At 52.7% G+C, this 13,707-nt stretch overlaps 1 protein-coding gene across 4 annotated transcripts in view; it reads left to right on the top strand.

The window, feature by feature from the left end:
• Smurf1 (SMAD specific E3 ubiquitin protein ligase 1) overlaps positions 1-8,163 on the top strand; it is an 89,302-nt gene extending 81,139 nt beyond the window's left edge. For 3 of the 4 annotated variants that reach the window (XM_029477125.2, XM_029477126.2, XM_021162175.3), the window contains 5 exons: positions 855-992; positions 1,955-2,075; positions 2,742-2,943; positions 3,973-4,057; positions 5,246-8,163. In XM_029477125.2, coding sequence (XP_029332985.1) covers positions 855-992; positions 1,955-2,075; positions 2,742-2,943; positions 3,973-4,057; positions 5,246-5,345 — 646 coding nt within the window. In that variant the 3' untranslated portion in view covers positions 5,346-8,163. The remainder of the gene's footprint in view (positions 1-854; positions 993-1,954; positions 2,076-2,741; positions 2,944-3,972; positions 4,058-5,245) is intronic. The other variant, XM_029477124.2, reaches the window with a different exon arrangement.
• Positions 8,164-13,707: the final 5,544 nt, after the last annotated feature.

Below are 13,707 nucleotides of genomic sequence, written 5' to 3'. Positions count from 1 at the left end.
CTGCAGCCCGGAGCTGCTGTTGTGTGTGCACATTCTTTTGTGGGAATAGGTGTGGAACTAAAGAGAGTAACAGAATTAACTATAACATCATCAAACATTGGGTTGCAATTACAAATTAACAAAACAGATGTAATCATTTCATTGACTTGTATTCTTTTCATAAGCTGGTTTGGCTCGCTATTAGGTTTGCTGACAAACTTTTCTTGGTATGTGTTGGGGACAGGGTTGAGGGAGAGCACACTTGCACGTACCCCATTGTTTCTCAGGTGGTCTGCAGAAGGCAAGAGAAAGTTTCAAAACAAAATTCATGGTTAGTTACCTTTGTTTTAGAGTTAACCAAATGCTTTGCAGGAACAGGGTGACCCTGTGCACCTGTGGGAGACCCAGGCCCTGACATGCCGGGGATGCTGCTGTGTGGAGTTTGGCTTGGGGCAGGGGGTCCTCCTTAGCCTTGATTGCTCCACTGTACAGGGCCGTGGGGAGCAGGGCTTTCCTGTGGGGAAATGCTTGTCAAGAAGTAGAGCAGATAAAGAGGCAGCCTGACGATGCCAGTGCTTTTTGTGGGAATGGCTGCCTTTGAAAGGCTACCTTGAGAGGAGAGAAGCCTCATTGTCCTGGCTTGTGTCCTTTTGATTCAGCTGCCTCTTCCCAGGCCTCCTCCCAGATGCAGTTCCCCGAGCAATTAGGTTTCATGTCCCCTGGTGTCACAGGATGGCTGAATGATAACCCCATGAGTGGTAATCATAAAGTCAGGGACAGAACTTAGCTAGGCCTGCCAGCTGCCCAGCATGGCCCTCTCCAGCCCGTTAGGACTCCCTGGCATAGGCCTAACCAGCTTTCGCCTGTGTCTACAGAGAGAATGACATCACGCCTGTGTTGGATCATACCTTCTGCGTGGAGCACAACGCTTTCGGGCGGATTCTCCAGCATGAACTGAAACCCAATGGCAGAAATGTGCCTGTCACTGAGGAGAACAAGAAGGAATATGTCCGGTAATATGCAGGGCTCGCTTTAGCGGTGACATGGAGCAAGCAGATGGTGCTGTCAGGGGCACCTGGAGTAGAGACTCCATGTGACAGTCCTGCTCTCAATGCAGAGGTGACTGCCAGCATGTCCAAGAAACTCACTACAGCGTCCCACTGCCAACCCGAGGGACAGTTATGCATACTGTGGGTGGTCATATGGCCACTCATGACTTGCAGACCCTTTTTGAAGTCTTGGCAGTTCCGGGAGGTCTCATCAAGGACTCCTGCTTTTTAGTGGAAAACCAGAATGGCAGAGCTAGTTTCCTTTTAACTTGCTATTAACGCTGGGTGTAGCATGGTCGTGGTGCACCTGTGTACTTGGAAAGCTGACACGGGAGTTGTTCCGGGTCATTCTGGGCTACATAGTGAACTAATTACAGCCTGGGTGTCCCAGACTTTCCCTGGATGGGAAAGAGGAGAAAAAAAGTGACAGATAAAGCCAGGTGGGATGTCACAGACCTCTCTGAGAACAAGGTCAAGACCAGCCTGGGATACATGGAACCTTGTCTGAGAAAGATAATAGAAAGAGCTGGAGTGATGACTCGGTGGCTGAAGCTCTGGCTGATCCTCCAGAGGACCAGCACACATATGGTGGCCTTAACTGGCTAACTGGCTAACAACTCCAACACCCATCTCTGCCCTCCACGGGCACCAGGCACACTTGTGATGCAGATATGCAGGGAGAACATGCATATGCTTAAAATAATAGTAATTAAATTACAATAATAATAATTAAGGGTAAGACCAGACCTGCAAACTAAAAGCTACTAGGGAGGGTGGGTGTGGGCTTGTGTCCCCTCAGCAGGTTTTGCATTAACTCCACATGTGCTGTCTGTCACTGCACTGTGATAGTGTCCCAGCCACTGTGGGAGCACAGTGCTTTCAAGGCCTCTTCGCAGTTACCTGCAACGCACGGCTTTTCCTTTCAGGCTGTACGTGAACTGGAGATTTATGAGAGGAATCGAAGCCCAGTTCTTAGCGCTGCAGAAGGGCTTTAACGAACTCATTCCCCAACACTTGCTGAAGCCCTTTGACCAGAAGGAACTAGAGGTGAGTGCCAGGTGTCCTCGGACCTCAGACAGTGAGGCCCCTGGCACCCCTCTGTGCAGTGAGCTTGGTGCAGGGGGAGACTGAGGGCACCTGGATAGCCTTGTCTCCTTGCCAGCAACTACTGACTGGCTCTGCAGGCATTGTCACAGGTCTGTGCCTGGGGCTTGTGGGATCTCTAGCCCTTGCCTAGGACCAGGCCTCCCTCAGCCTGTTCTCCACTCTGGCTATTCATAGACTAAGAACATACCGTCATGGCCTCAGACAGTGACTCATTCATCCCTCGCCAGCTCTGCCTGGTGCCAAGTGGCCTAAGCCTTCCAGATTGTTCTCATAGCCATCTGCCCACTGTGAGACTGAGGGCTTTGGAGTGGAGCCTCTCTGTGTGAGCTTTGAGCAAGCTTTTAAACAAGTGGACAGTGTGCTCTGTGTCCCCTCATTCCACATGGCCTGTTGCGTTCTGTTAGCTGTTCCCAGTCACTCTTCCCTGGTGCCCAGCAAACTCACAGCCGACGGGTAGCTGTGTGACTGATTGCTGACAGCCTGTCTGCTGCTTGGCTGTGGGAGTTGTACTGTCACTGCTTCTTGAGTCTCAGTAGTCTTGGGGGAGGGGCGGGGGCAGTGTTTTGGGCGTCTGAGGGTGACACCCAACCTGGTGCCCTTCCCCAGCTGATAATAGGTGGGCTGGATAAGATAGACCTGAACGACTGGAAGTCCAACACCCGGTTGAAACACTGTATGGCAGACAGCAACATCGTCAGGTGGTTCTGGCAGGCGGTGGAGACCTTCGATGAGGAGAGGAGAGCCAGACTCCTGCAGTTTGTGACAGGATCCACAAGAGTTCCTCTCCAAGGCTTCAAGGCTCTGCAAGGTGACTGACGTGGAGTCAGGGCCATTCCTGAGGTGTTGCACAGCAAGACTTGGAATGTGGGCCATCCTACTAGAGAGTGAGAGTGGCCAGTATTCTCACAACAGATAGTTAGCAGTGGGGTGCCTAGCGGGGGTGTGGCCACACTGGAGCCCCCCCCCCATGTACTCTTTTAAAACCCAGGAGCAGCAGGGGCTACTGGTAGCTTCCGATGTCCCCATCCCAAGGTGGGTGTCCCCTTACCCTTCTTAAAAAACAAACAGCCAGCCGGGCGTGGTGGCGCACGCCTTTAATCCCAGCACTCGGGAGGCAGAGGCAGGTGGATTTCTGAGTTCGAGGCCAGCCTGGTCTACAAAGTGAGCTCCAGGACAGCCAGAGCTATAAAGAGAAACCCTGTCTCGAAAAACCAAAAAAACAAACAGCCAAACCCCAGCTTGTAGGGAGTAGGGTCAGGTGGAAGGTGCTGGAGCTTAAAGACTCCAGAGCTTGACTGCACTGGCCTCAAGAGACCGAGGCCACCTTATTTCGTAGTGATACAGGACTGAAGAGATTCTGCAGGCATGATGGGGTTCCCCGCCCAGCACCTGAAATCTTCTCTTAGCACAGGCTAAGCCTGCACCTGCTGCTGCTTCCAACACTGAGGGGCTGGGCGGAGCAGAGCCTGCAGAGGAGGGGGCCAGACTGCCTGCCCCTACAAGAGCCTCTTCCTGCCCCCAGCCCTGCCACCCTTTGCCCTGCACACAGGAGTGTGTAACACACCTAGAGTACACAGACACTGCCTCTGTAGCTCCAGCAGCAGCAGGCGGCCAGGAAACCCACAAGCATCCAGGAAGACCAGAGTAGAGAAAATGTCTAGTGGCTCTCAGTCAAGTAAAGTGTGGGAACCAATTAGTCTCTACTGCTACCCCGAAAAGAGGTTCTTGGGCTCTGAGCTCCTTGGCTTCAAGCATGCCACACTGCCACAGAGCCTCCTGGCCACGTACTCCTAGGAATTGTCTCTGAAGTACAGTAACTAGAATGTTGTCTTGTAAGGCTCTACAGGCGCTGCAGGGCCCCGGCTGTTCACCATTCACCTGATAGACGCCAATACAGACAACCTGCCCAAGGCCCATACCTGGTAAGCGCTGCCTCTGTGGGATCAGACAAAGGCCTTTTTGTGTTCTTCGGTATAACCTCAGCTCATACCCTGGGGCCAAATGACTGGAGTCAGCAGGTCCCACTGGGTCGCTGCTGTGGGCATCAGATTTTGTTAAGGCTGTGGTGCCACCACTTGGGGCTGTAACCTGAAGGGTCATGGCTGTCCTTTGGTTGTGTGTTGTGCATGTGTGCATGTGCCTAGCAGAAAAGGGCAACTATTGTCTGTCTGATGTGCGGCTCCATATTTTCCTTCTCAGAACCTTATTGAAAGATCTGTCTCAGGATCACCACCTCCTTCCGGATTCTAGTTCCCAAGGTGGTGGGGATGCTGCATGGTAGGACAGGAGGTTTAAAGCTGACTGTGACCAAACGAGGAGGTTTGAGATGAGTGGTTTAAGTGTATCCCAGCTGTTGTTCACATCTGAAGACGGGCTAACACATCCATTCCCAGGAGCGTGTATGTAAGACCCCATGGCCGCCTCAGCGAGGTACGGCCTGAGCTCCTACAGAATAGGTGTGTGGTATTGAAGCATGGCACTGTGTGTGTCCCTTCAGAAGGTTAGAGAAAGGGGGTGGGGGAGAACAAGAACGTAGCCTTCACCCAGTCTCTGAGACCATTCCTGACTGCTCTGTGCCTGAGATCCACAGGCCTCTGCTCTTAAGTTACTGTGAGACAATAGATGTGTCTCTTTTCACAAATACTTGAAATGAGATTCCCCCTGCAAATCTTGAGTTCCCAGGAAGGTTGGTACGAACCCATCTTTGTAGGATTTGGCGTTCTCTTACCTTGGAGACCCAGCATGCTGTGGTAGGGATTGACCTCATTAGGAGGCCTGATGCTCACCAGTGCAGATGACAGCAGGCTGTGTGAGAAAGCATGCCCAGAGGCAGAACAGAGAGCAGAAGTGAGCTTACACACTGATTGTGTGGATCAGGACACTTGCTGTGGGTTGACTGGCAGAAGCAAACACAGCAACAAGGGCTGTGCTGAGAGCTGAAGTACCTGTGGGTCTTCCGAGGGAGATGACACGCCACGCCCTCCCTTCCTCCCTCCCGCCCGCCCGCCCGCCCGCCCGCCCGCCCACCTGCTGCTGTAGTTTGCGGCAGTGTGGATAGAGCTGAGTGCCTCCCTCCCAGCAGTGACGCTGGCTCCTTTGCCCTTTTCCAGCTTTAACCGGATCGACATCCCACCCTATGAGTCCTATGAGAAGCTCTATGAGAAGCTGCTGACAGCGGTGGAGGAGACCTGTGGCTTTGCAGTGGAGTGAAGAGCAGCCAGTGGCCACAGAGTCTTGCTCACAACCACCAGACCCAAAGCATATGGCGTCTGCACGCCTCCCGCGTGGCGGGCTGAGGCCTGAGATTCCAGAAACCGAGGGAAAGGCTCGTCTCCCTCCTCCTTTGGAGAGGGCAGGCCAGGGGACTTTCATAGGTGGCTCCCACCCATTTATTCTCCTTTATTATAGTTTGCCCACCCCTCCACCACCCATCCAATAAAACGCAGCCAGGTTTCGCCCTCAGCCTCCTTGGCATGGTGGGAAGGCTGTGGTGTCTCCGGGAGCATCGACCCATGGTCAGGAGCAAGCTGGGCCACTGAGGGTTTGCGTGGTCTCTGTACTAGCTCTCCCCTCTTGACTGTAGCCTCAAAGCCCCCTTTCAAGTTCAGCAGCTGCCAACAGCTTCCTGAGCTCAAATTCCAGATGCATCGTCACAGGCTCAGCCTGTTGAGGTGGCAGGTGGATTTCTAAGCAGCAGATAGGCAAATGCACAGTGTGTGCTGCTGGGCTCCACCGTGGCAGGCAGCACACTCGAGGCAGGATGTGTTTTCCCCTTTGAGAGGCAAGGGAGTTGCAGGGGCCGTCACTGGGAGCCTGGGTGCTTCTTTTCACAGTATCCTGGCTAAAACGAAGGTTTTGCACAGGGGAAAAAACAATCTTTAAAAGTACAATTTGTTGTGTTCTCTACTCAGTTTGAAATTATCACGTCATGGAGCTAAGTAAGAATAACCAAAACCAGCCTCAGACCCCTGGGGTCCAGCTCTGCGCCTGTGCCCGGGGATCCGGGGCTCCTGGCTGTCTCGAAATGGACTTTTACACCACAGCCACTGGGTGGGACAGCAGGAGAGGCCGCTGACCTGGGGCCCCCTGATGCAGCTCCCCAGGGTTGGTGCTGTGCATAAAGCAGGGTGTGATGGAGCGTGTGGCAGCAGGGTGGGGGTGGGGCTTTACCTCCCGACGTGGCCCTCGTCCCCAGCGGCAACGTGATGCTAACAGTTCTCCTCAGCTTGCTGTCTTCTGAGGAGCAAGGCCAAAGCCAGCATCTCTAACGCATCTCGAACCCCACGTCCAGGTTGCACAGGCTTCACAGCGCTGACTCTCACAGCAGAGCAGCAGCCATGCCTCCGTTTGTGGTTTTGTTGTTTTTGTTTGTGGTGGGGGCGAGAACAGGGTAATTCATTAGCAAGACATTTCATTGGTACCGGGTTCAGGTTGTCTGGGGAATAATGGGGAGGTCCTGCGGGGCCACCAGCTTTTGTGTTCTTTCTGTTGATTACCCTCAGGCTGGGGATAGGGAAGTGTCTTCCCTTCTGTTCCTGCTGCTTCTGTCCAGTGTGGTCTGGAAGCAGGGCTGAGGTGGTGGGGGGAGTGGATCCATAGGTCACATAGGCCCCAACCCAAGAGGTTTGTCTAGCATAGCCACTGGCACGACAGAGCAGGAGCCAGCTGCGCTGTGGGTGCCAGGTCTGGGGACAGAAAGGATGCCAGGTAGACCTCACCGCACAAGGACTGAACCTGCCCCACCTCCCAGGCCAGACTGGGGCCTTACTAGTCTCTCAATTCTGCCTTGCCCCAGTAGGGCTTCTATACTTCATCTACCTTCATGCTTCCGAGGGTGTTCTAAAACCCAACTCCCTCGTGACTCTCGGATTCAAAAGGCGCAAGGAAGCCTGTGCCCTAAGTCTCAGCCAGTCCACAGGAAGCAGCCAGACCCCACAGAGTGACACGCTTCCGGAGACTGGACACACTGCCTGTTGCCTTTGCACACTGGCCCAGTCTGCAGGGTCCTGTGCTGTGAGGATGCGCTGCAGGAATGTCAAGTCACACTGTTTGTGCCACGGAAGTGATTGGGGGACAAGCCTTAGGAGTCCTGTGTCAGATGCCCTCTGAGGAAGATCCAGAGCTTGGGCCCTCAGGGGCTGACTGATTGGCACACATACCACCCACTGAGGCTTCTACCAGCCGTTGTGCCTGCGTTGCCTGTGGGTCCCCTCATTGCCAGTTCTGAGTGTCACAGCCTCCCAGGTCTGTTCATGTGCAGCACTGTCCTCTGTTGGTAGCGCTGCACTTCCTTGTCTGTCTACCATGATTAGGCCCTTCTGACGCCCCTCAAAGGACACTGCGTGGCCAGCCCACGGCACAGCTCCTGGTTGCCCTGCTTGGGTCTGGGTGAAGCCCTTTCATGTAAGATCTCGATCGTCAGCCCTCCTGGTGGCCCCACGTCACCCAGATGCTTCAGGAGCCCGGCACCCAGGCTCCCCGCACCAGCGGCCGGCATCCACACTCAGGGACGCAGCAAACACCACTCTGCTCCGCAGTGCTTCCGAGAGGACGCGCCAGGCTGCAGCAGTGGCGGCGGCAGGTCGAAGTCTCATGCTTGGTTAGGAGGATCTGCCACAAGGCGGATTGCTGACCCTGCACTGGCTTGGCCACAGGGTCAGGTTCAGGTCAGGTGGACACTGCAGAGAACACGCCCCACCCTACTGCAGCCTGGGGGGCCACATGGCAGCCTTCTGACGGTGTGGATTTTTAAACTGTGTTTATAATGTATTCTAAGTTATTTTGTAAGGTCCTGTGTGAAGTGCTGCTGCTGCCCTAGTTGCTCTCCCAGTTTTTATTGTCCATTTTCCTGTGACAGTTGTACACTAATGTTCTGTTTTATGTCAGAATCGAAAGTATTTAAAGAAACGCTAGTTCTATTTAATGCAGTTGTGGAACCAGCTGGAAATACAAAGCGTTGACTGTAGAGCAGGCTGGACCCGGGAGGTCAGGTTCATTTTGTTACATATGCAATAAACTCACAACTTTACATTTTTCTTTTTCCTTTTTCCTTTCTTTCTTTCTTTTTTATTTTTCTTTGCGCACCTGTTACTTTCATGTGGAAACAAAATTCTAATATATTTACTTTTGTAAGTCCAGCCTCCAAGGAAATAAAGACAAGCTAGAACTTTGGAAAAAAACAAATGAAGCCAGGCGTGGTGGCACACGCCTTTAATCCCAGAATTCGGGAGGCAGAGGCAGGTGAATTTCTGAGTTCGAGGCCAGCCTGGTCTACAGAGTGAGTTCCAGGACAGCCAGGGCTACACAGAGAAACCCTGCCTCGAACCCAAAACAAGCAAACAAACAAAAAACCAAAACCAAACAAACAAAAAAACCCAAATGAAATACCAGTGCTAAGCAGACACAGTACCGCCTCGGCCACTTGGTGGCAGCACTGAGCCAGCAAGCTGCTGAGCCAAGGCCTTTCCTGTGCTGCTGTGCTGCAGGTTATCTTAGCCAGGCTGCCCACGATACAAGTGGTACACACCTTTGTTGGAATCCGTATCACACTGTCGGGTCAGCGTGCCCGGTGTTAACTTTATGTGGACCCTTCCTAGCGCAGAGGCTTCTTGTAACACTTAACAGTACACAGTGGGAAACTTGTCCCAAGTCAAAAGCTACACTTGCTGGGCGATGGTGGCGCACACGCCTTTAATCCCAGCACTTGGGAGGCAGAGGCAGGCGGATTTCTGAGTTCGAGGCCAGCCTGGTCTACAAAGTGAGTTCCAGGACAGCCAGGGCTACACAGAGAAACCCTGTCTCGAAAAAACAACAACAAAAAAGCAAAAAAAAAAAAAAAAAAAAAAAAAAAGCCACGCTTGCTCACCTATGATGCGATGCCACACCTCACAGAGCCCTCATACAGGAAGTGCTGTGTGGGTCAGAGCTGCTTCAGAACAGTAAGCCCCGCTCCCTTCCTGAGGGGTCTTAGTCTCTTCCATCTCTGTGAGGAAACAGAGCAGACTGGCTTAAGCTCAGCAGACTTCCCTCACGGTTGTCCTACCGAGGAGTTCAAGGTCAGATCCTAACTGAGTCAGCATCTGGTGGCAGCCTCGCCACCACCATCACACCAGCAGGGGGAGGAGCCCTGAGGTCATCCTTGAAGGTCGCCTCCTGGGACCACTGTCAAGTGCTTAGATACAGGAACTAAGGGGGGGGGCACAAAAGCCACAGCCTCAGGCTCTTGCTTCATCAGAGCATCTGACTAGCAGACTGCTGTCCCCCATCTGCCAGGGAGTGCTGAGGGCAGTGTCCCCAGCCAGAGCGGCCTTAGGCGTGCAGTTCATGGCTGGAGACGGTCCGGTCCCTATCCCTAGAGAACCGAACCAGGCCAATGCAGTTGACTCTCATCCCAAGCTTAGGGCAAACCTGGCTGCAGGCCACACGCGCAGGCTTTCTGGATGGTGGGACAGGGACAGGTGGGAGGGACATCCTCCAGTCAGAACAGCTAGTTTCGTGCAGAATGTTACTCTCACACAGGTTGGAGCAGCTCCCAACCACTGTGGCCCCAGAGCCACCTCCCTCAGTCCTCCCCATTCATGTGCTTCCTGGATGGTCCCCACTTGGTGCCCATCCACACAACCCCACGATGTAGCCTGAGGCAGCACAGTGACCTCTAACAGGCTCCCTTCCCACTCCACCACTCTGTTCTACTTACTGGCCTCTGCTGCTGCTTACAGGAAGAGACAGGTTGGGTGACCTGACCCCAGTCTGCCACCTCTACCCACAATGTCTGACCAGCTTGCTGCTGCACGTCACGCTGGTCACGGGACTAAGTGGCAGGTGGTGACAGCACTGGGGACTCCTACAGGCCCAGGCCCAGTTCCCTCAGAAAGCTGTGGAGGGTCTGTTGTAGAGGGAAACAGTGGCCACAGGTGATCCCAGCCTGAGGGAAGTGGAGGCAGGAGGGTCAGGAAGTCAGGGTTAGCCTTAGGATCATGTGGAATTTTGGGCTAGCCTGGGTTACATGACACTATCTCAGAAGAAAAGAAAACCAAGTGTTGCGCCACTGAGATGGCTGAGGGTAACCAGTGCTTTGTAGCACTGCCTGAGCTCAAACCCCAGATCCCTCAGGAGAAGGAAAGAACAAAGCAGACGCCCAGAAACCGTCCTCTGGCCTCTACACATTTACACATGCACACACTACAGTAGTAATGTTTAAAATGGCCCTGAGTCATTTACTACAGTACCTAGTAAATATGTAGTAAGTGTTGACAGTTTAAGGAATCAGAGACCAGGAGGCTGTTACAGGCTCCAGCTCTGAACAGGGAGACGGGCTCAGTGGGGAAACATGTGCGCACAGCTGAGGAGCCCACAGTGGAAGGAGAGAACAGACTCTCACACATGATTCCCTGACCTCTCCACACATGCGCGTGAACCCCAAGATGGCAGGTGGTGCACAGATTTACTCTCAGGAGGCAAGAGGCAGGCAGATGTCTGAGTCTGAGGCCAGCCTGGATTATATGCATGAATACTAGGTTACCCTGAGCTACAGTCTCAAAACAAAAAACAAAGCTACCTTGGGCTGCACAGCAAAAGCCTGTGTGAAAAGTCCAATAAGAAGGGAAGGTGGGGGGCTGGTGAGATGGCTCAGTGGGTAAGAGCACCCGACTGCTCCTCCAAAGGTCCAGAGTTCAAATCCCAGCAACCACATGGTGGCTCACAACCATCTGCAGCGAGACCTGGTACCCTCTTCTGGAGTGTCTGAAGACAGCTACAGTGTACTTACATATAATAAATAAATAAAAAAAAAAAAAAGAAGGGAAGGTGGGTGAGAGCTGAGCTAAGGGCAGACAGGCGCTGCCCTAATGATGCCCTCAGACACATCCAGTGTCACCCAGGAGTTCAGTCCTGACTTAGAGCCCTTTGGAAGGTATGACAGCTTCAGATAACATTCTAAAGGCTCTGGACCCAGGTTCCGGTCTCAAGGGAGGCAACAAGTGTGGACAAGCGTATATGCAGAAGTGGCAGGACCCAGCAGTCAGCCGTGATGTCAGTCATGTTGAGTCCTGTGCCAACCACCCAGTTGAGCTGAGCCACACTGGATCGGCTGAAGCCCAGAGAGCCTGGTGCGAGGCCCAGGGAGAAGACATGGCTTGCCACAGACTTAACCAGGAGGAGCAGCTGTGTGGGGAAGGGGCGCGCTGAAGACAGCAGTATGGTTGAGCTAAACACTTAGGCTAAAAGCAGTCAGAGCACGGTGCCTCTTGCCCATGATCCAGCCCTTGAGGCTTGCACAAGATAACCGAAGTCTAAGGGCAGTCTGGGCTACACAGGGAAGGCCAGGCCATTCTGGGCTATGCAGCTAGACCCCATGTCTGCAAAGTAAACTAAATAAATATGTATCACAGGGCAAAGAAGGGTAGAGTTGGCAGTACTTTCAAGTGTGTGTTTTTTTAAATTCTCAGTCTGGAGAGATGTCTCAAAGGACTGGATTGGCGTTCATCTCTAACTCCATCTCCAGGGTATCTGGCCTCTGTGGGCACTCACATACATGTGGCAGGCACACAAGCAGGTAGGCATGATGGAGACACACACACACACACATTTACACACCACAGGCCATAGTAAAAAAAAAAAAAAAAAGCAAAATCCAAAACCCAACAGATGAAAAGAAGTCCCAGCAGAAATGAGGTCACTAAAGAAGCGGATGTTGCAGCTGGGGAGCTGCCTCAGTGGGTGAAGGAGAAGCCACACAAGTGCGAGGGCCTGAGTCCAGATCTTTGGGACTCATGTAGAAGCTGGACATGGTAGCACACATCTGTAACCAAGATGCTCCTGCTGATGTAAGACGGAGACAGGAGAATGCTGGGATTTTTGTGGGCTAGCTTAGCTGGCGTCTGTAGCAGCAGACAGATTATCTGACTACAAAGGCCCACCTTGAGACAAACATCTGCATTCACATACACACATGCACACACAGATGCCACACAGTCAGGCACACATGCTCACACATGCACAGGAGTGGGAGCCGGTAATGACGGGGGTGGGGGCGGTTGTGGCTTGCTGGTCAGGTTCTGCAAAAGACCCTGCCACAAGGATGTGGCAAGCAGCTGAGGAGGACCCCTGGCTCTGGGCTCTGGCCTCCACATGCACAGACATGCTTGTGTTCACACAAGAGAGGGATTTCTGCTTTCTGGGAGCAAATGTCCTGGGAGAAAAGTAGGCCATCTGGAGAGAGGGCAAAGGTCCTCCGTGCACACTCCCCCGAGCCAGATGAGCAGCTTCATGGTTCTCAAGGCCAGTTCATTTCCCCAAGGCACAGACAGCCCCAGCCCTGCCTTGTACTCTAGAAACCAAGTCTGTTGCTCCTGGAGGACTCCTCCAACGGTCCTTGCTGCTCCACAACACCCTGTATTGGCCACGGAGGTATCTATACCAGGCAGGACCTGAGTTCTGCCTGCCACCTGCCTGTCCACGCATCTGCTTTATAAGATCCAGAGCACGGTTCCCACTGCGCTAGAGAGGCTGTGACTATCGTTTCTACCATATAGTTCAGATGGTGCCATGGTTCAAGGTCAGAGCTTGCTAAACGAACGATGAACACTGGAACAGTGTGAGCCTCCCACGGTAATTTATTACCATTCCGTTCTCTTGATAGGCAGTGTTAATACTCCACTGGGTACTCTCTGGATAGTCTGTATAGGACTGGAGAGATGGCTCAGTGCTCCTTGAGAGCAACCTACTACGCTTGCTCTCAAGGTTCAATTTCTGGCACTCACACGAAGTGGCTCACAACTGCCTAGAATTCCAGTTTCAATGGTCCAATGCCCCCTACTGGCCGAAGCAGGTACTGAATGTGCATGGCATATACATACATACATACATACAAACAAGCAAAATAATCCATATATACAGCAATGGTTTCTTTTGCCTCAAATTTGCAGTTTGGTCAGGGCTGGCCTTAAACCTCTGGTCCTGCCTCTGCCTTTGTATTGGGATTACAAGCATACGCCATCACATTTATTTGGGGGCGGGGGGTTGGGGGAGCAGGAGACAGAACACAGGACTTCATGCATGCCAGGCAAGACTTCCACTACCTCCTCAGCCCTAATAATTGCTATCTTTAAATATTCATTTATTCACTTTATGGGTATGACTGTTTTGACTGCAAGTATGTATATGCGCTAGAAGCCATTGGATCCCCTGGAATTAGAGTTACAAATAATTGTGCGCCATTCTGTGGGAGCTGGGAACCAAACCCAGGTCCTCTGCAACTCTACAAGCATTCTTAACCTCTGAGCCCCACTTCCCCAGCCACTAATAAAGTCCTCTAAGAACTTATCATTATTGTATATGTATGTGGAGTAGAGGGCGTACCGAGCACACACGTGGAGGTCCGAGGACACCATTTTGCCATTGGTTCTCTCCTTCCACTGGGATTCTGGGACTTCTTGTGCAGCAAGTACCTTTATCCACTAAGCCACCCCATAGCTCCGTGATAACTTCTTATACTCAACAGCTGAGTGGCTTTTGACCTCCCTGGGTTCTGCTGGTGTTGGCGATGACACTACAGCTCGGACCATATGGTTAA

Source organism: Mus caroli, unplaced genomic scaffold (assembly GCF_978045245.1).
Source record: "Mus caroli unplaced genomic scaffold, Mus_caroli_1 scaffold_4, whole genome shotgun sequence".
NCBI classification, from domain to species: Eukaryota; Metazoa; Chordata; class Mammalia; order Rodentia; family Muridae; genus Mus; species Mus caroli.
This window is presented reverse-complemented; position numbering and strand designations above follow the sequence as displayed.